Genomic DNA, 22,178 nt, shown 5'->3' on the forward strand with positions numbered 1-22,178 from the left:
ATAAATTTATGTAGACACTAAATGTAGTCTTAATTTTAAAACGCAGTTCTTTCAGATAAAGCCTATATCTTTATGAAAAGTGGCAATAATCTTGAATATATTTAAAAATAATACATCTACAGGCTTGCGTATGATGCGATAGCAAAACAAGTAGATAATTATCAAGAGTGTTTGAGGTAAAACTGAATGATTTACTGCACAATCGATACAGAGTTGGTGACATTAGTTTGATGTACAATATTCATATAGCAATTTAGCAATAAATTAAACATATATCTAATTATTTGTACCGTTATTACAATATGCCAAAATGTGTCGTGCGGCAATTAAAAAATGTGATTGTAAGATTGATAGAACTGCGTGTGCAATATATTTTAAAACAACCTATTTTAAATAAGACGAACACACTTTGAAGGACCAGAAGTGATCATAACTTTTTATTAAACATTATGAAAAGAAGTTCCAACATTCCTTTTCGAAACATAATAGCTGGATTCGCTCACACTCCGGACCATGTACAAGTCTATATGCATATTTCGCATGTACCGACGTATATACATCAATCGCATAGCGTTTGTTCAAGATAGGCTTTGATTTGTATGATTTAATGTTAAAGGTATCTTACAGAAATCTTAAATTCATTTTCGAAAAAGATTATGCCACCTTCAAATGAATAGAGAATGGCGGTTGAATGACAATATTTTAAAACATAAAATGGCATAAACTTTATGGCTACTTTTAAGCATGAAGGTTCGTTTTAGTATTTTAAGTATGAAGGTTCATCAGAAGTGTAAGATTGTTTCTGGCACAAAATAGCAAACGGTGACTTGGCTATTCTTGGACACTGATTGGTATTTTCACGTTGAATCATAATGACATCTCGGAAACTTTGACTAAAATAATAAACAATTTTGGATAGAAAACAAAGCGTAAAACAGTTTGAAATTAGTTTTTAAAGTTGTTTTTGCATCTGACGCCAAATGTCAGGTTTTCAAAATATGAAACATAGCTATGATATGATATTGTTCGGCATACACAAGTAATTTCATACCTATATACAATATTGCACTACATGTTTGCAGCAGAAAGAGCATAACGTTCGTCCTTGAAATATTTAGACTGAATTTACTTCCATTCCATTGCAGAAGGTGTTACTTTAGGGAAAGACATGTCAATTTCTAACAAGCACTTTGAGCACCGTTTTAAGACTTAGTTCTGGAAGATATATTTTTTCCAAGCACGGCCGCGGACCTCGCCAAAGCAGCCGTTTCCAGGAGAGCGTCCGTGTCGTATAATACACTTTTTAAAAGTAAAAAAATCTGTTTAAATATAGTTGGTGCATAGGGAATTAGCAGCAGTTGCAGACTTTTTACTATCTACATTAATTATATGTCATAATTATGTTACACCTTTTTGTATAACAACAATGGAACGACAGATCCGTTTAATATAAAACATGTTTTAACAATAATTTTGGATATAGTGCTTAAGTTTCGTTAATTGCACATAATAAATAGAATGAGATTATCGCAGAGTATTTGCATGCTGTTACATACAAACATTGTATTAAGACGTTTTGAAGTCAAGCAATTAAGAAAAAAGTTTTTGAAATAACACTCTAACAATACGCTAGATATGTTTACAAGTGGAAATAAATTACCCTAAAATCTGGCTCAGTTTGTCATGTTTTCTTTCAAACAACAGAAACAACTGAAATAACGCAGCACGTCTCGTAATTTACAGTTAGTCGCATTTCTTCAAGACAGTACATCATTCCGCGCTTGTGGGTACGTTAGGCGAGACTAATAATGCTGAAGAGAGAAAAAAAGAACCGTGGTTCATGCTTCCCATCCAGACGAACTGGGGGACAAGTGAAAGGCTTTGAAATATTTAAAACCATACATGTCCCGCATGCAGGGTTGTTGAAAGTGCGCAGATTTGCGTCGATCTGCAACGTCCAAGACACATCACGCAAAGTGCACGCTGCTCCATGTTGACAGTCCTCTAAAACTGCTTCGGACGACTGTAAACATGTATTGCTTTTTTCCGTTGTTTTTTCTTGCTTTTCCTTCTAGAAGTCCGGAATGGAGAAAAGGTTTATCATCCGTTATTTCCCTTAACATCTTACTTGAATAAGTTTATTATAATGGCTTAAAATAATAATTCTAATGGAGAAATTAAGACTGGAAAAGATTTTACATTTGCCACTCGGGTCATAATCTATACGCAAATTATTTTGGCTATTCTTCACAAGACTTTGAAAAATTATTTTTAAAAAGCTGTAGCTATTGCATCAGAACTTCTAAATTAGTAATTAAGGTGTAATTAGGACGATAATCCCCTTCAGCTGCCAAGTCTTTTTTCCGTTCGTGACTCACAGCATCTTCTTCATACTTGTACAGAACATACATGCGCACGTGTGTAAGGAGCGCACGCAATGTGCGCATATATAAAATTAATTTACACAGTTCAATTTTACATATAAAGTCTCTTTAAATTAATGTCTAAACAAAAAAGTCAATAAACGACTGAGATCGGTGCTTTTGTACAGTCTCTCACATAAAGAACTCATTTGCCGGGGGCTTGCCGTGGTTGCCGCTGGAGGGGTCCCTGTTATTTACGTTGAAGGTCCGGCTAGCTAGCTTCTCGTACTTCTCCTTATAAAGGTCCCTCTCTTTCGCCAGGCGCGCCACGTCCTGCTTCAGCTGCTCCACTTGGTTCTGCAGGGTGCACTTCTCGCTCTCCAGCATGTGCCGCTGCTGCACCCGCTTGTAGCGGCAGGATTGCGCGTAGCCCCGGTTCTTCAGGGTCCGGCGCTTTTGCTTGAGACGGATGACCTCCTCCTTGCTGAAGCCGCGCAGCTGCCGGTTCAGTTCCCGCACGGTCATGCCCACCAGCTGCTCGTCCGTGAAGCGGTCCTCCAGGCGGACGTGATGAGAGTGATGGTGGTGGTGATGGTGGACTTGGTGATGGTGATGACCATTAGATGCCACTGAGAGGTCTTCCCCCGCAAACTGCTGCGCTCGGAAGCCCTCGTATGGTTGGTGGTGGTGGTGATGATGGTGATGCGCGTTGCCTATGAGGGCCTCCACAGCGTCCTCGGGCGTTAGGTTCAGGGCTTCTGGGTTCAGATGGTGCTGGTAGTTGGGGATCCAATAAAGGTCTTCTAGTTGGGGCTTTCCCGTGGAGTTTTGGTTGCTGTTGTTGCTGCTGTTGTTGTTGTTGCCGTTGAGGCTGTTACCGGGATTCTGGACACTCTGTGCCCCGGGGCTCGGAGCGCAGAAACTGGGCGAGGAAGGCACGGAGGAACATGGGGTGCTAAGTGGGGTGGAGGAGAGGGAGCCAGGTGGCAGGCGGTGGCAGTACCGCTCCGCCTCGGGGGGCTCCTTCTTCACCTCGAATTTCATGAGGTCGAAGTCGTTGACGTACTCGATGGCCAGGGGACTGTTGGGCAGCTCGGCGCTCATGGCGAGGTCAGTGGCCATGTCAGTCCATGCGATTCCAGCGGCTCTCACAGCCAAAGCGGACGGTGTGGTGGAGGACCGCACTGTGCAGCCCTTGCACACACACCGCGGAGTTGGTCTAAAGAGGCGCACAAGCGCGCGCACACGCACCCGGGGCCGTGCGCAGATAACTCGTCAACCCTTAAAACAATTTCTATTTATAGTGTCGCGAATATATGTATGCATGTAACCGAAGGTGAGCACCTGCCAGTTTGCCTCCGCGCCTCTTGTTGACAACTTATCCCGTGTCAAATGCACACTTTGGTCCGTCGGGCAGAGCGGCTGAAACTTGAAGATGTTACATTCAGAAACACAAACCTGTCTTGTCCTCGCTTAAACTCAGCAGCGGGCTTGGGGTGTCTGCTTTAGGGCTCTTGGGTTTTTGCAAGTTTTCTTCGCCTTGTTTTTCTCCCCCTTTCGTTAGCTTATTACTTTTATCCGTCTTCGCCTCCGTTAATCAAGCAAAATATACGTAAATGCAGAACTTTTAAAAGTCCGAGCCGATCATCGGAAGCATGCGATTGTGGGTCACCCCTCGATGGGAAAGTCAGTAGTACACAGTGTCCGTCAAAAAATAGCAATTAGTAAAAACAACACTTTCTGCAGGGCAATCACCTGTCAGCTGTTACAAACATACCCGAGAGCTGGCTAAAATCCAGTCCTGTAGGATCCGCAGAAGAAATGACAATAAAAAAAGTGAAATTACCGATTCGTTAAAATCAAAACTGGTTCGCTTAAAGTAATCCAGGACTGGAATCCACATCTACCACGATGCATAATATTTATGCAAAATAAAGATATCGACGCGGTGTATCCAGTGCTTTTTCTATGGGAAGTCTGTATTGCTGTTATGTCTGCAGAAAGAAGTCCCTAACACAAGTTTCTACAACCTTTCTACTGCACAGACTGTCTCAGACCACAGCCACTACAGTGCCGTAGAGGTAGTCTGCTTATTTATAGATAGCAAAGTTCTGACCCGCCCATCTGGAGGTGTCAGGAGCCAATCGGAGGAAGTGCATTTCCCTATAGCTAGCCAGGGAGCAGCAGAGAACACACGGCAGCTTTCAGGACAGTCGAAAGCCCGCCCTCTAGCGACTGGCATTATGTAATTACAACTGGAGGCAACGCTGCAGGTGAGAGGAGCCAGCCTGAAGCAGTTTTGCAGGGATGGGAATTACGTGTACTTACGTTACTTCAGGTTGTATGAGCGGTACTTTTAACTTTTAAAAACATGTTACATCACACTAACTAAATATAAATGTAGACCTCACACGAAAACAGAAATATTTAAAAATACAAAATAATCTTTAGATGTAAGACGAAAGTGAATAATGAACAAAATGACCTGCAATGATCTATTGGATGTTTAAAAACGTGCTCGAAAATTGAAACCTTGTCTCCTCACACCGCAAAAAGCAAGGGCACAAGTGCTTTTCAGCGCAATCCAAGCAATTTGGTGTCTAATCATTTGCCACTTTCTGCCTTCCGCGTGTCTACAGTGAAATATTAGTGCAACGCATTAGCAAGTAATAATGGTAAAGCCATATTAAAATATAACATACAATCATTGCTGTCATAAAACGATGGCTTTATTTTTCATTCACAAACAAATTCTCGTTTTATTCTCGTGTTATGCAACTAATACCATTTCTCCATAAAGCTTATTTGCATATTTCGGAGAGTCATGTGTATACACGTTTTGCCTGTACAAGGCGATATAGCTTTCTGAGATTCAGCAACAAGGCGTTAAGCTACAGATATGTGTAGCTGGCGGTGCGCTTTAATTCTACCTCCTTGGCAAATGTCCATAAAGTTGACTAAGGAATTTCAGCGTATAACTTTTCTCCTCTTGAAACACCGATCACGTATTAAGTTGCAAAATTAATAACACGTTCTTAAAAATCGTCTGTTCAGGTTAATTGCTGGCTTCACCAACTAGCGGACGTATTTTGTTTTTACTTGGGTCAAAAATATATTTACATTGGAACTGAATTAAAATAACTAATATTTTATTTAGTTATTCTACGCACAAAGCAAAACAACTTTGGTCATGTATTGCACAAACGTAACAATCAATCAAAAACGAATCAAAAACACACAAAAAAAAATCACAGCTCATATGGTGAAAAAAACTGTCGGATTTATGGTAAAAACTATGTAATAAACTGAATAATATATATATATATATATATATATATATATATATATATATATATATATATATATATATATATATATATATATATATATATGTTTTGTTCACAATCATCAATACAAGCTATGTAGATAAGCTCCATTTTTATTTAATAGTGACGAGAAAAACATTTAATATGCACCAATATTGGCCTATATACGTTTTCATGCATTAAAAACTAAATTAAAACTGTAAAACAAAGCTTTTCAGCTTTCGCTTTTAAAGTATAGTTAATTACTAACACAGAAATGTAACTTCGGTATTTTTGCATATGTTACACTAATCCAACAAATACTACTAATAATAAATGCATCGTTTTACATTAGACATAAGTGATGTATTTTTCCTCGCACAGATTTAAAAACCCGCACAAATGAGCTATATGAATGTGTCCTAAAGCCACTTATTTTTGGTTCGAACTCCTGAAGACGGCAGTAGAGGCAAAAGGTGAAGCTCAGGCTTTTCTGAAACTGATCTAAATCTGGCTGGATTCAGTAGCGTATGACATATACGCCATTATCATAAATAATTCCCTGGCATAATGCATCTGTATGTCCCCAGGCCAATGAGAAACAAGGCTAAGGGGACTTCAGCTCCTCTGGGTGCGCTTCCCCCCCTCCGTCAACTCATTTACAATCAGGGGAATGTGTAATTAAGGGGACAGCCACAATATAATATACACATAGGGGTCAACACTGAAGATCCCCAGTATATCTGGGGTAATTTACACCGTTTATGTAAGAGCAGAAGAAAACAGAGTTCCGAAAGTAACATATTTTCGTAAATGTCTTTTTTTTGGTCAGTTCTCGAAGTTTAGTAATTCTCAATTAGCGCCTTGAACTCGTGAAGTACGAGAAATGAGCGAAATCTGTTGATCGCTAGAGAAGCGCATTAATAAAACACGCACCACCCGCCGAAAATTTGCTGGCGATATAGGAAAAGTAAGTAAAGTATGGAGCGGAAATCGCATCAAAGTGTTTCAAGTTTAAGGTGCGCGAAAGTCGTTTTAGGGTTTTTTTTTTCAAATAAGCAGGAGTGGCCCTTAAAGTCCAAGCTAAGCAGTCCGCATTGAAATGCCATTTTCTAAGACGATCAAGCTCAGGCCATTTATTGTGGCGAGAAGCGGGAAGCCGCGGCTTGAGACATAAATTTTGAAGTCAGTGGTTTTCATTGTGTCTCCGCGTATTAAGACCTCGCTGCTGGTGCACTTCTGCCCATTTAGGCAAAGTGGACATCAGCATGCCGGGGCTAGCGAATGACACCCCGGGTTACCCCCACCCCCCCGCGCTCCGCCCTCCGTTCAGGTAGGGTGGATGAGAGTCGGGGAGGAGAGCCCTGCCTTATCATCCGCTCTTAACCTGATGGTGCATTTTATTGCTCTGTTCTCCAGTTTAGCAGTTAAGTTTGTAAAACCTCCATCACGCCAGGAAGTGCAAAGCCTCTACAGACCACAGACGGGAATCTAATGGCGCAGAAATGATGGAATCATCTTGATCTATGCCAGAGAACTGAGCAGCCACTGAGCAGTAAGGGAGCCCCGTAACTCACCCCGCTACGGTCTCCGCTCTTTGCGGCCTTTCACGCTGCAGGCGGCACCCAGTCCTGTACGCGGCCACAGACCACTGACATTTTGAGTGAGTGCGGTTTATAGGGTGCGATGCATTCGGGGGGGGGGGGGGGGGTGTGTGCATATGTTGATCCCATAGTCGGTGGGTCTCGTTACTCGAGATTGTAATTTCCGCTGGCGTAACCCGAGGTACCTCGATCGTGACGCCTTCCTTCTTCGCGGTGGTCCGGCAGGCTTGTGCCCGTTCTCGGCTGGGTCTCGGTGTAACGCTGCGGAGCCGTTACTCCCCGGCAGATACGTACAGCTGGTGGGGGCGGGTCTCGGGTGAGGCTGATGAATCACTAGTCCCAGAGAAACTCGGATCGTTATTGATGGGACAGCCTCTCCGTGGAACTATAAGTTTGTCTTTTTTATATTTCTGCAAGCAGTCAAGGGGGAGGAAAAATTACAGTTGACCTTTTTTTGTTTCCGTGAGTTTCCACGCAGCCAAGCAGGTCCCCCCCCCGTACCCCTCTTCTCTCTCACTTTGACTAAAACTTCAAATATTGATCTTAATTAAAGCCTGCAGAGCTCAGCACGTCGGTCGGGAGGAGTGAAGGCAGGGAGCCATAGTCTCCGCCTCGTCACGGGCGCCCTAGCAAGGATCTTAAGTGCGTGCCGGGAGGGGGGCGCAGGATTGGCGGTCCGGAAACATAAGTGGCGCAGCACGATGTAATATGTCTGAATTATGGGTATTTCGGGGCGAGGTTTCATGGTGCCTGCTCCAGGGAATCAGATCACCCCGCTTCGTAAGGATGGTCAAAGATGGGTCCCCAAGGAAAGCACGTACCCCACTGACCACGTCATTACACCATGACTGAAGCGTTGGAGGACGACCTCCATCATAACCACAGAACATCACAGAGACAGGTTTTAATCAACAGCATATATAAATAAAATCTTTATTTGTCTTTTAATTCAGCGTTTATAAATTAAAATTCATTCGTTGAACAGGCCTGTCATGGCACAGGAGAGTAAAATAACAAGGTCAAAAGGGGCGTGGATAACACATCAGGGGGAGGAGCCACAGCAAGATTTGGAGGAGGAGCTGTGGAATGACTTTCTCCGGAAACGCCCCGTGACTGTTCTAGAAGCGAGGCTTAATCTGAAGCTTCCTCTCAGGAACAGCAGTTAAAGAGGACCTGTCTGTATGGGGGGAAAAAAGTAATTAGAAACTTGTTCCTTTTCTCTTAGCTAAATCAAACTACCCCCCCCCCCTTAAGAATGACCCCATGCTTCTGGCACAAAGGTTCAAACTAGAGCTGTTACGACTACTTAATTAAACTTGATTTCTTGATTATTACAAAATATTATAATTAAATATTAAAATATTAAAACTTTCATCCTTGATTACTCGGCTATATGGTGGAAGGGAGATGGAGCATAGAGGGTACGGGTCCAAATAATGAAATTCACAGTACAGTGGTACCTCGGCTCGCAAACTTAATTCATTCGAGGACTCAGTTTGCGGCCCAAAAAGTTTGCGACCAGAATCAATTTTTCCCACTTAAAATAATATAAATACAAATAATTCGTTCAAACCTCAAAAACACAGATTTTTTTCAATTTTTAAAATGTTTTTCTGTGACCAAGAATATAGACTTAAAGTAACCTTAATTATACACAAATAATTAAATAAAACAGTACGACTGAGCATACGCTTGTTGTCAGGCTGGTCGCTCGAAAGACGCCAAAACACGGAAAAGAACCACAAAACATCCCCCCAAAAAACTAACATTAAAAGACAGAGTAAACAACAATACAGTACTTTCGAAAATGTGATTTTTTTTTTATTATACTGTACATTATTTTCATATGCCTGAATTTTTTCGTAATGCCACGCGCTGTATGGCGATGGACATCTTTCTTTGTACTGCAAACAAACAATACACAGTTGTCACTATGTGTGAATGGAGAATATAACAGAAGTAGGAGTTACTTAATAATTTGTTATTAATGAAGTACTGTGATTTTATGCATTGATATGTGACTGTTAAAAACCATCACAAACATGTTCATCAATCACTGAAAGGTACCGCTATAACAGAACGTTCCGTCTCTATTTTTTTTCTTTTTTCATATTTGACTTCACCAGGGTTCGAGTCTCCGCCTGGGTCACACGCCAGACCTGTGTGGAGTTTGCATGTTCCCCCCATGTCGTCGTGGGGTTTCCTCCAGGTACTCCGGTTTCCCCCCACAGTCCAAAGACACGCTGAGGCTAACTGGAGTTGCTAAATTGCCCGTAGATGTGCATGTGTGAGTGACTGGTGTGTGAGTGTGCCCTGCGATGGACTGGCCCCCCATCCTGGGTTGTTCCCTGCCTCGTGCACATTGCTTCTGGGATAGGCTCCGGACCCCCTGCTACCCAGTAGGATAAGCGGTTTGGAAAATGGATGGATATTCGACTTCTGAAGAGATATAGTAAAGACATACATCTACAACAAGTTTTTTTTCTACATTCTACAACCATTCTTGGGCATAATGTTCACTTCTTCATGTTTCGGGTGGTTCTTTCTCTGGAGCAGTAGAAACGTGTTCTGCGGAGTGACAAATCAAACGTCTCTGTCTAGCAGTCTTTGGACGAGTCTGGGTTTGGCAGATGCCAGATCACTACCTACCTGTCTGCATTGTGCCAACTATAAAGTTTGGTGTTTTTCAGAGGCTGAGTTAAGCCTCTTAGTTCCAGTGAAGGGAACTCTTAATGCTTCACTATACCAAGACATTTTAGAGCCTGATCGCACAAATTGCTGTTCTAGATGAATGGGCAAAAATTCCCATAGATACACTCCAAAATCTTGTGGAAAGCTGTCCCAGAAGAGTGGCAGCTTTATTATTGCAAAGAGGGATCCAACTTCATATTGACTCATTTGGATTTAAAATGGGATGTCATACAAGTTCCTGTAGGTGTAATAGCCAGGTGTCCAAATACGTTTGTCCACATAGAGTGCATCTTAAAAGAAGGCATTCAGGTTTGACGGGCTCACCCGATAATCCAAAGTTAGCCATAGAAATGTGCCACTTAGTCTCTTGGAGTGGCCTAAACTGTCTGTCATCAGATTGACAAATTATTTTGTTATGATTCCTGTATGTCAAAATTATCACTGCTAAAACGAATGATAGCCTGTCACTTAGCCGCATCATCTTACATAATACAGTGCATAATAACCATATAACTCTTTTTTTGTGTGTGAACATATTGCATGTTTTGAGCATGGATTTATAATACTGGAAAAAGTTCACATTGTGATATTTAGGAGTTGAAAAAGAATTATATAGATAATTGACCTTATTATCGACTAACCGTGTGCGAGATAAGTTTGTAGTGTAGCCGAGTTGTGCAGACTATTCTCTTGCTTTTGCTCAATATCTAAGGAATACATAATATTTCCATATAGCAGAAGACGAATATCTTTTTGTGACCATTTCGTTTGCTTTTTTCCACTTCACTCATTTTTGTTTAATTTCTCACAACAGCAAGGGTGAGAATGATTATGATTGTCTCCGAGAGCACATGCAGCGCATATGCAAAAGCAGTGGAGGCAAACTTAAGGCTGATTCTTAATTTTTTTGTATTAGATAATGTTGAAAAGGAACTATCATTAAAATTGCAAAGCCTGCTAAATTTTGCTTCCTGCAACTGACTGAAAATGGCTTGAACTCGGCTGACAAGCTGCCTTGCGATGTGACAAATGCATGTGCATGAAATGCCATGTCGTCATTTCCTTCCACTGTCCGAAAACATCCAACTTAAGTCAACTGGTTGCATGTGTGTGAATGTGCAACCTACAATGGTTAGTTGGTTCTTTCCTTGCACCAACTGCAATGTATATATAATATTATAATATATTTCATTATATTATATTATAGCAGTTATTTGACGTTAGATTAACTGGTAGATTACTCGATTATTGATTTAATCGTTAGTGACAGCCCTAGTTCGAATGCAGGTACATCATGGGCCTTATGCTAAGCTATGAGTTAGCCACGCCGGGTCCCCTCCCCCCAAACGCCGCTGAAGCAGGGCTCCCCACAATCCTGCCCCAAACTGCAGCCAGGGGGTCGGGACAGTCAGCACCAGCCCCCGATCCTATCCAATAACAGTCGATACTCAATATGGTGGCTTTTCAATATGGAGTCAATACTGCCTCCTCCTCTGGGAGCTGAGCTGGCCGGTTGAAGGGTTATACCCCCAAAACCTTATGCTCTTCTCTCCTGCCTTTGCTGTTCTCTCCCGCCTTTGCTGTTCTCTCCCGCCTTTGCTGTTCTCTCCCGCCTTTGCTGTTCTCTCCCGCCTTTGCTGTTCTCTCCAGCCTTTGCACACATTTACGTGGCTGTGTCCCTAAAATATACTGCAATACGTCCTCCTCTACGGTACATGTTTTCCAGAAGCAAAGTGGACCGTGTTAAACACCCACTGAACTGGGTACTTATCTGGTTCTTTAATCAAAATGCCAGCTCCTGTTTCATTTGAAACACTGCGGTTTGTGTTTTATACCGCGGACTGCTAAGCAGAAGTACGCAGTCCTTACCAGAGCCCTCCAGTCCCTCAGCAGGGGATGCATCCGATGGCTCAGGTGTTTCCGGGGAGCTGGATAGGGAGATGAATGATGGCAGCTTGTTAGGGTCCGCAGGCGTCCCCCCACCTGCCTGGCTGCATTCAGCCACCTCTAACCTGGGGATGAAAGGGTGCAATTTATCTCATTTTCTCAACAGTCGCAGTTCCCAATGCTACACAAAAAAATCCCTAAAATGACAACCGTAACCCCTAACCATTAATAACCAAACAAAACGCAAAACTTTTTGGCTATTTTAGTTTTTGATTGCATTCACAATATCTTTTATAAAATTGAGCTCGACTGGAAAAATGTCCCCACATGCTAAAATATAACAGGTAATAAAACCACACTGTGTGGACACACACTCACTCACACACACACACACACACACACACACACACACACACACACACACACACACACACACACACACACACACACACACACACACACACACACACACACACACACACACACACACACACACACACACGCTCCCGTCCTGCCCTGAGGCGTCTCTCCACGCAGCGTTAGCGTTTCCGGTGCCACCGGCCTGCCGGCTCACCCTGACCTTTCAGGGCTCTCCGCTCTGTGGTTCCGCCTGGCTGGTGTGGAGGTCTGGCGCTGACCCGGGCGCTTGGACGGCAGACGGTGCTGCAGCTGGCACCTGGAGCCGCGGGGGCAGCCGTCGGCGCTGGAGAAATCGGGGCACACAAGGGTGTGCTTCTTCTTACACTGGGGGGGGGGGCAGAGAGAGCGGTTAGGGGTGGGGCAGCCGCGAGGGGCTGCGGTCACATGGGAACATTCAAGATTCAAGATTCTTTAATTGTCACATACATAGTCATACAGGTACAACATGCAGTGATATGTATCCTGAACCACTCCTTTGAGTGAGCAACTAGTTACAAAGGATATGAAGAAAAAAAAAGACAAATAAATTAAGTTTTTAAAATAAAACTTTGAATATAATACCGCTTAGGTTGCTGTTCAGTATAGTATAAAAGTACTATAATAATATACTGTTATACTATAGTGTAAAGAGAGTGGGGGGCGTGTCGGGATTGAGAAGTCAAATGGCCTGGGGATAAAAACTCCTTCTGAGTCTTTCTGTCTTGGCCATGAAGTTGCAGAACCTGAAACAGTTTGTTACTAGGATGAGAGGGGTCTTTACAATCCTTATGACTCTGGATCTACACCTCCTTGTGTAGATGGCCTGCAGTGAAGGGAGAGCTGACCTGCAGTGAAGGGAGAGCTGACCTGCAGTGAAGGGAGAGCTGACCTGCAGTGAAGGGAGAGCTGACCTGCAGTGAAGGGAGAGCTGACCTGCAGTGAAGGGAGAGCTGACCTGCAGTGAAGGGAGAGCTGACCTGCAGCAGCGTTCCGCTACACGGATCACCCTCGGAAGCGCTTTTTGCTCCAAAATGCAGCTGTTGCCGTACCAGGACGAGATGTTCTGAGTGAGGATGCTCTGCACAGCGCCGGAGTAGAAAGTCCTTCGGACAGCAGGGGAGACCCCGAACTTCCTCAGCTGTCTAAGGTGGTGCAGACGCTGCTTTGCCTTTTCCGCCTGAAGGTGGATGTATGCAGCCCATGTCAGGTCCTCAGAGATGTAGATGCCCAGGTACTTGAATTTGCTCACCCTCTCCAGTGGAGCTCCGTTGATGACAAGGGGCTTGTAATCATGCTGCTGTCTCCTTCTGAAATCTACCACCAACTCCTTGGTCTTACTGGTGTTCATCTGGAGGCAGTTTTCCCGACACCATAGTGCCAGGTTCTCCGCTTCGTCCATGTAGGCCTTCTCGTTGTTGCCAGAGATGATGACCAACACCACTGTGTCGTCAGCGAACTTTACAATGGAGTTGGAGCCATGAGTGGCCACACAGTCCGAAGTGTAAAGGGAGTACAGCAGTGGGGAAAGTACACACCCTTGTGGAGCTCCGGTGATGCTGGTGAAGCTGCCAGAGACCCACCTGCCCACCCTCAGCACTTGAGATCTGCCTATGAGGAAGTCCAACATCCACACACGCAAACAGGTGTTGAGGCCCAGATCCCTCAGCTTTATGAACAGTCTATGGGGCTCTATTGTGTTGAATGCTGTAGTCAATGGATAGCAATTTCACATACTTGACCTGTTTCATGTCCATGTGGCTGAGAGTAGTGTGCAGGACGTGGGAGATGGCATCCTCTGTCGATCTGTTGGAGCGGTAGGGGAACTGGAGTGGGTCGGGGGTAGTGGGGATGGAGGAGGAGCCTCTTGAACACCTTCATGACCACCAATGTCAGGGCGATAGGCCGGTAATCATTTAGGCTTGAAGGCTTGTTGTTCTTGGGCACGGGGACTATGGTAGATCTTTTGGAGCACGTAGGAACCACGGACTTTGTCTGGGACTTGTTGAAGATGGAAGTGAGCACCCCTGATAGCTGGTCAGCACAGCAGTGAAGCAGGCGCCCGGTCGTTTCCTGGTGTTCACCCACCTCAGCGCTACGAGGACGTCGTGCTCTGCGATGCTGATGACATCACCGCCTTCGGTCGTCAGGCTGTAGGTAGCACTAGCTGCCTGGCTAACCTCGAAACGAGTGTAGGACGCATTCAGTTTGTTGACAAATGAGTCGGCGCTGTCTGTCGTGATGTTTACGGACTTATAGTCCATAATCGTGCGCAGTCCGTGCCACATGCTACGTATGTCGCCCTGGTGGAAATGAGACTCCACACAGCACCGGCATTTAGCGTCTCTTACGACTCACCGTAAGCCACAGGAAGCTGCTTTGTAGGCGCTCATATCGCCGGTAGTGAAAGCGGCGGAGTAAGCGGCAGTCTGTGCGATCATGGCGGCACGGATCGATCTGTCAACCCACGGTTTCTGATTTGGGAACGATCTGATTCTCACCGAAGGGACAACTGTATTAGCAAGCAAGCTAACGAAGCTAACTGCTACCTCCGCAAACTCGTTGATGTCGTCTGCGCAGGTCTGGAACATCTCCCAGTCTACGTCTTCAAGCGCGTCCTGCAGCGTAGCTTCTGATTGGGCAGACCAGCGCTGCACCTCCTTTGTGACTGGAGCTTCGCGGCGAAACCTTTGTTGGTATTCCGGTATGAGGAAAATGGCGTTGTGGTGTGATTTCCCAAATGCTAGATGTGAGACAGCTGTGTAGCCCTGCTTATACAGTGTGTAGCAGTGATCTAGAAATTTAACTCCCCTCGATGGACATTTATCAACACATTACAAGTTCGGCATTACCTGTCTGAGATTGGCTTTTTTAAAGTCCCCTGCCACAATGGGCGCAGGGTCCGGGTCTTTGTTTTGGACTTTTAATAAAGCCAGTCTCAGACAGGTAATGCCGAACATGTATGATTACACAGAAACAGTAATCATCACACGGACGCAGGCATCATCACACGGACACGACCATCATCTCATGGACGCGACCATCATCCCACGCATATGACAATCATCACACAGACACGACCGTCATCGCAAGGGAACGGCCATCCTCACACAGACGCGGCCATCATCACATGGACATGACCATCATTACAAGGACACGACAATCGTCTCACGGACACGACAGTCATCCTTTGGACGTCACCGCTCATCCCACGGATGCGACCGTCATCCAATCACAGAAAAGTTCACAGTCACACAGAAACAGGAACACAGACAGTCACACAAAAACGCTTCATTAGGCCTGCCTATGCACCTCTATTTGTCATTTTAATCTGTGCGTGGACAAACACAACAAGCACCACCACCCCCACACCTCCCAGAGCCCCAGCCCAGCACCCACCTGTCCCAGGCTGTAATCACAGCCTCATATGGGTCCAGGCAAAAGGGAGCAGCTTGGTCCTAAAATAGTTCTTGGGGGTGGGGCGGTGGATCAGTTTCCCTGGACTTTCAGCCAATGCCAACCACCCCCCAGTCCCCCAACCCCCCCGCCACACCCTGCCGCCCCCCATGCTCTCCTTAAACTGCTGTACTTCTAGTGCTATTGGCAACAATTGCCAAATTTCACTTGGTTAATTATTACATTTCCAACCGTGCACCATGTACCCAGAAAGACGGGGACCGAAGACTGCCGAGTGTGACCAAGACCCCATTTCCCTGTTCTATTATAGTTTATGTGTCACATGCGCTCAGTTAAGAGCGGGATGGATATAAAAAAGCATGCGTGCCTGGGTAGATGCACAGGCGGAGACCTGTGGGGGTCCGGTCTGACCCGGGCCACGCAAATAAACACATTAGCCTGACACTTCAATCTCACGGCTATGGATTACGTATTAGCATCTGGCCTGCCTGTAGCACAAACTCCACTGTCCTTAAAATGGGCAAAGGAGGATCGTGGTAGAAGCACAGGCGGGGGAAGGGGAGGGAGCTTCGCTATGCAGCCTACAGCCAGCAGGTGGCATGTCACTTAAGGTATTGGACGCCTGGGGAGGTTTGGGGATGATGCCGCTTTACAGCAAAAGAAGATACCTCCCCCCCAAAGTAGCGTGTGTGAAACCATGTCCCACATAGCCTCTTCCTGGGCTTATGACATGCACACACGCACACCTACTCGCACAGACACACACTCTCAATCTCCCATAGATGGGACATCTTAATCTGAGAGCACGTTCATGGGCTCCCACTTGATTTAAGTCCCGGTGCTGGCATCCCAGGGGTCTATTAGGGCCGTTTCGGCGGCAGCAGGAGGGCCGAGTCAGCACAATCGAGGGGGCGGGGCTTAACCCGCGAGTGGCCGAGGCCCGCTGGGCCGGCTGCATCAGCACTTCCCCCATTAATAATTAGGGGCTGCCATCCATCTCGCTTTGGGACCGGCGGCCTGAAGCCTCAGACTAAGCATTTCGGATAATAGAATAAATATTAATACTGCTTTTGTTTCACACGCGCTCCTTTTCCACTGGAATATTTAAAACATGCCCTGGCATCAAGAGGAGTGAAGAAAAGAGAGAAAAAAGGGGCAAAAATGAGAGGGGAGGGAGAGAGAGAAAGAGAGAGAGAGAGAGAGAGACGGCTCGATGCGGAGCTGAGGAAGCAGAAAGGGTAACATCTGAAGGGAAATCTCTCTGGTACTTATCAGGAAGCCACAGCACGGTTACCGTGGCAATTAAGTGGGAGGTCCAGGGGGGTGATGAGGGGGATTCTCTGTGACATAAAGACCCGCAGAATCCGAGGACGTGAAAGAGGTAACTGGAAGGAAAAGAGCGGGAGGACGCAGGGTGGGTGAACCCTAGGCGAGTATATCTTCACTGCTTAAAAAACAACGGCGGTCCCTCCAAATTAAAACTGTACTCTGCCGAATTACCTGATTTGCCCAACTTGCATTTCCTCAGTATTGCTCAGTGTAAACCTTATTTCCCAAGCATTACAGTGACGGCAAGGCCGATGGGGCAGAGAGGACGCCCACGGGGCGTGATGGGACCTACCTTCTCCCCCTGAGGGCAGTAGCCCCTGACGAAGTCCTGGCAGATAGCAGCCTTGCGGGACACATACACGTGGCTGTAGGGGCAGCTGCTGTTGTTGCAGATGCCTCGCAGATAAAAGGAGCAGACCGGCATCTGTGAGGGGAGTGAGGAAGGGGTGTCAACTTCTTCATCATTAATATTCAAAAGTATTCTACCTTTACATTGGCTATCACAGATTGTGACCACCTGGTTCATCAGAACACAGATATGATTATCTACCATCCTCAATGTACCATCAAGCTATCCCAGCTCTTCGCAGAACACACCCACATGCTCCACATGGATTCTAGCTAGGACATGCATGTTCACATACATGCTAAGACATGTTTCACAGTGTCCGTGTGAGGCTGATGCTGGGGGCTTCGCTGTGTGAGACTGGCACAGCTGTGGATTACCGGGACCTCTAGGACAAAGACAGACGGAGTGAAGCTGCTAACAGAGAGACAAGTGAGCAGAGAGACGGATGGATGGTGCGACAGATTGCCCGAGAGATGGATGGACAAATACGGATGACAGAGTTACAAATGAACAGAAAGACAGGTGGCAGAGAGACACACAGCAGAAAGGTGGCACAGACAGACGGTTATAGGCAAACAGCAGAAAGACAGACTGCAGAGAGACAGACAGACTCAGTAGATGAATGACATTCAGGGAGAGAGACAAGAGGAGAAAGATGGACAGGCGTAGAGCAGAGTGACTGACAGACAGAGAAATGGACAGACAGAGATGGATGGGCACAGAGATGGACAGACAGAAACGGATGGCAGAGAGACAAACAGCAGAGAGAAATCTACATAAAACAGATAGATAAACAGATAGAGACAAATGGATAGAGAGACAGACGGCAGGGAAACAGACCAGCGGAGATGAACAGAGGGATGGATGGCAGAGAGACAGACGGGCAGAGAGATGGATGTTAGATGGACAGAGAGATGAACGAAGAAAGAGGCAAGCATAGAGACAGACCCACAAAGACAGATGGACAGAGAGACGGACAGAGTCGGATGGGCAGAGAGACTGAAAGAAGGAGAGAGATGGCGGAGAGACCGATAAAGACAGATGAACAGAGAAACAGACAGCAGAGAGACGGATGGACAAAGACATATGGTACAGTTAGAGATAGACAGAAAGATAGACACCAGAGAGATGGATGGCAAAGTCACAGACAAAAAGAGAGACAGACAGAAGACTCAAAGACGGACAGAGAGGCAGACAGGCAGAGAGACGGATGAAAAGCAACAAATGTTGGAGAGAGTGATGAGCAGAAAGACAGACAGACTGAAGCCTCTGGAGAGACAGGCAAACAGAGGCTTTACTCTGTAATCGTCAGCCTATAGTGCCCATCCAGGAACACCTTCTGTATGCACTCAGTATGACATTAAGACCACTCTAAATATAAACCATGAAACAGGCTTTCAGTGGAGGATCATGTCACTGATGCCTAATTAACTGCTACAGAAATATTTACCCAGGCAGGGCCTGGGACAGATGTTGTGACGCGTTTATATGCTTGGGGTGAGGACATCTGCCAGGGACCCGCGGGCCAGAGAAACACTCCGGTTACTGGGTGAGGCCTCTTCTCTACTGGGCCTGTATCAGGTTCAGAACCGCTTCCAAACTGCACATGTGCAAGGCCCATGTGTTGAAGGGGCATTAAATTAGACTCAATTTTAGCAGGAAGGGCCTGGAGTTAAGCAGACAGTAACGCAGACAGGCAAACAGTAAGACAGGCAGGTAAGCAGATAAACGGGTATACAGACAGAGAATAAGACAGGCAGGTAGGCAGATAGACAGGTATACAGACAGAAAATAAGACAGGCAGGTAGGCAGATAGACAGGTATACAGACAGAGAATAAGACAGGCGGGTAGGCAGATAGACAGATATACAGACAGAGAATAAGACAGGCAGGTAGGCAGATAGACAGGTATACAGACAGAAAATAAGACAGGCAGGTAGGCAGATAGACAGGTATACAGACAGAGAATAAGACAGGCGGGTAGGCAGATAGACAGATATACAGACAGAGAATAAGACAGGTAGGTAGGCAAATGGACAGGTAGACAGACAGAGAATAAGACATGTAGGTAGGTAGACAGAAAGATAGACAGTAAGATATGCTGACAGACAGGCGAACAGACAGGCAGGCAGACAGACGACTGGATGTACATAGAGTAAAATGTAGGCAGACAGGCAGAGATGGAGTGAGGCTAGAAGACTGATAAACAGGCGGGCATTCCTCACAGACAAGCAGTGAAACAGAGATAGGTGGCAGGTTCTATGATGTACCAATGTCACCGCAAAGCACCGACCGCAATGGGAACACAACAACACAACAGTGCCAGGGCTCTTGCAAACCCCTAAATGAAAATACCTGTAAAGCTAATCAAAACCTGACAACCCAACAGTGCCAGGGGCCTTGCAAACCCCTAAATGAAGATACCTGTAAAGCGAATCAAAACCTAACAACCCAACAGTGCCAGGGGCCTTGCAAACCCCTAAATGAAAATACCTGTAAAGCGAATCAAAACCTAACAACCCAACAGTGCCAGGGGCCTTGCAAACCCCTAAATGAAAATACCTGTAAAGCTAATCAAAACCTGACAACCCAACAGTGCCAGGGCCCTTGCAAACCCCTAAATGAAAATACCTGTAAAGCTAATCAAAACCTGACAACCCAACAGTGCCAGGGCCCTTGCAAACCCCTAAATGAAAATACCTGTAAAGCTAATCAAAACCTGACAACCCAACAGCGCCAGGGCCCTTGCAAACCCCTAAATGGAAATACCTGTAAAGCTAATCAAAACCTGACAACCCAACAGTGCCAGGGCTCTTGCAAACCCCTAAATGAAAATACCTGTAAAGCTAATCAAAACCTGACAACCCAACAGTGCCAGGGCCCTTGCAAACCCCTAAATGAAAATACATGTAAAGCTAATCAAAACCTGACAACCCAACAGTGCCAGGGCCCTTGCAAACCCCTAAATGGAAATACCTGTAAAGCTAATCAAAACCTGACAACCCAACAGTGCCAGGGCCCTTGCAAACCCCAAAATGAAAATACCTGTAAAGCTAATCAAAACCTGACAACCCAACAGTGCCAGGGCCCTTGCAAACCCCTAAATGAAAATATATGTAAAGCTAATCAAAACCTGACAACCCAACAGTGCCAGGGCCCTTGCAAACCCCTAAATGGAAATACCTGTAAAGCTAATCAAAACCTGACAACCCAACAGTGCCAGGGCCCTTGTAACACCCCTAAATGAAAATACCTGTAAAGGTAATCAAAACATGACAACCCAATAGTGTCAGGGCCCTTGTAACACCCCTAAATCAAAATACCTAAAAACCTAAATCAAAAACTTGGCAACACAACAGTATCAGGGCACTTGCAAAACCACTAAATCAAAATACCTGTAAAGCTAACCGGGTTAAGGTTCATACACAACCCCTAAATCAAAAAGCTTGGCAGAGCAAACAGATAAGGAATCCGACATCGAAGGAGCTGAAATGCAACCAGATCCGGGATCCTCCAGAAGTCTGGAGTCTCTCCCAAAGCACTGCAGGTGTGCCTTACAGGGACAGCCTGTTGCTTATCGTTGCATTACCTCACCTTTTAAAATTTTATTAATAGCTATAATCATGAACTGTGGGGCACCTGTGTTTGCTGTTGATACCCTAAAAGATTATCTTTAATTTTGACCATTTCCGGAAGGGAGAAAGACAACGGTCTTAGCGGGAAGACCAATCCAGTGAAGAGTCCCGCCCCTCCTACACCCAATTGATTAAAATAAATGAGAATAACGGATCAAATCAGAGGCAGAGAAAGAGATGGAGGAAGAGGAGGTTGCTTTCAGTAAACCTCGGTATTGGGTGAGGAAGACTCGGGACCCCCATTTGGGGGGATGGGGGAGTGGGCATCGCTGCCAACAGAGGATCCCAGTCATGCAGGGAATGCAGGTCACCCACGATAACCCAATACGTCACAGCCACAGCTGCTCTGTGCCGTCGCCATCAGTCAGCGGCCGGATGGGATTTACACGTTAGCACATCCGAGTCTCACTGCACGGGCTCCTGGGCTGGGGGCTCAGTCCTGCCCTCGTACTAGTTTACCATGATGGTGACACAAATATCGGCTTCAAAGAAGGAAGGTGGAGTCAAGGGGTGGTATCAGGGGCGGAGCTTCAGACCGCCTCCCCGTGCATAAATTCAGCGTAATGAGACCTTCGGATCTGCTGCTTACCTTCTCTTTGGACACCTTGTGTGAGAATGGGCAGGTGCCGTCCGCCTGCTTGCATGTACCTCGCAAGAACCTGCAACGGCCATTCAGAAAAGCTTCAGTCAGCTGGTCTTAGTAAGTCACTTGTCAAAAAAAAAAAAAAAAAGCACGTATGAATGACATCAATGTGAATATTTTTATGACTGTCTAGCAGAGCAGGCCATACCTGGTGCATACGGCCACTTTGTCGGGGTCGTGGATGTAGGGACAGCCCTCTCCTCGGCTGCAGCGACCAAAGCGGTTGTAATACATGCAGTACTGCTTGCTGCGTTGGTGCCGCTGCAGGGCGTGCCTGATGACGGAGCGGCTGCGCTGGAGGGCACGGCTGGCAGGATGAACGGCCACATGTAAGCACATTCATTTTAGAGGGGGCTGAGGGCAGGGCAGCGAGCCGGGCTTACTGGTGACCCAACGTGCAGCCCAGCTTGCCCTTTTCACCCTAAAAGCCTCTGCTATTGTGCAAAAGATCATCGGGGTTTTCTTAAAGGTTCTCTGCTTATCTCCCTTAACAAATCCCTTAAAAGCCTGCCATCCCACCTACTACACTTTGTACTTTTCCCATAACAGAGTAATGACC

At 45.7% G+C, this 22,178-nt stretch overlaps 2 protein-coding genes and 1 long non-coding RNA gene across 8 annotated transcripts in view; all 3 read right to left on the reverse strand.

Annotated features, from left to right (window-relative positions):
- Positions 1-424: 424 nt before the first annotated feature.
- mafaa (v-maf avian musculoaponeurotic fibrosarcoma oncogene homolog Aa) lies at positions 425-4,419 on the reverse strand. The gene has a single exon (XM_049010454.1). The coding sequence runs from the start codon at positions 3,483-3,485 to the stop codon at positions 2,556-2,558; it is 930 nt and encodes a 309-aa protein (XP_048866411.1). The 5' UTR covers positions 3,486-4,419; the 3' UTR covers positions 425-2,555.
- Positions 4,420-8,174: 3,755 nt separating this feature from the next.
- Positions 8,175-22,178, reverse strand: part of zc3h3 (zinc finger CCCH-type containing 3) — a 30,319-nt gene continuing 16,315 nt past the window's right edge. For both annotated transcript variants that reach the window (XM_049010419.1, XM_049010418.1), the window contains exons 7-12: positions 21,768-21,926; positions 21,566-21,635; positions 17,285-17,416; positions 12,431-12,594; positions 11,833-11,975; positions 8,175-8,449 (exon numbers count right to left, since the gene is read on the reverse strand). In XM_049010419.1, the coding sequence (XP_048866376.1) occupies positions 8,391-8,449; positions 11,833-11,975; positions 12,431-12,594; positions 17,285-17,416; positions 21,566-21,635; positions 21,768-21,926 (727 nt within the window). In that variant the 3' untranslated portion in view covers positions 8,175-8,390. The remainder of the gene's footprint in view (positions 8,450-11,832; positions 11,976-12,430; positions 12,595-17,284; positions 17,417-21,565; positions 21,636-21,767; positions 21,927-22,178) is intronic.
- Positions 17,445-21,555, reverse strand: LOC125739905 (uncharacterized). Of its 5 annotated transcripts, none has more exons than XR_007397377.1 (3): positions 20,525-21,555; positions 19,766-20,041; positions 17,445-19,696 (listed from the first exon to the last, which is right to left on the reverse strand). It is a non-coding gene; the product is annotated as an uncharacterized LOC125739905 (long non-coding RNA). The 5 variants fall into 5 exon arrangements; XR_007397375.1 differs by having other exon boundaries at positions 19,766-20,060; positions 20,475-21,555; XR_007397378.1 differs by lacking the exon at positions 20,525-21,555 and adding an exon at positions 20,387-20,448.

Source organism: Brienomyrus brachyistius, chromosome 4 (assembly GCF_023856365.1).
Source record: "Brienomyrus brachyistius isolate T26 chromosome 4, BBRACH_0.4, whole genome shotgun sequence".
Lineage (NCBI taxonomy): Eukaryota > Metazoa > Chordata > Actinopteri > Osteoglossiformes > Mormyridae > Brienomyrus > Brienomyrus brachyistius.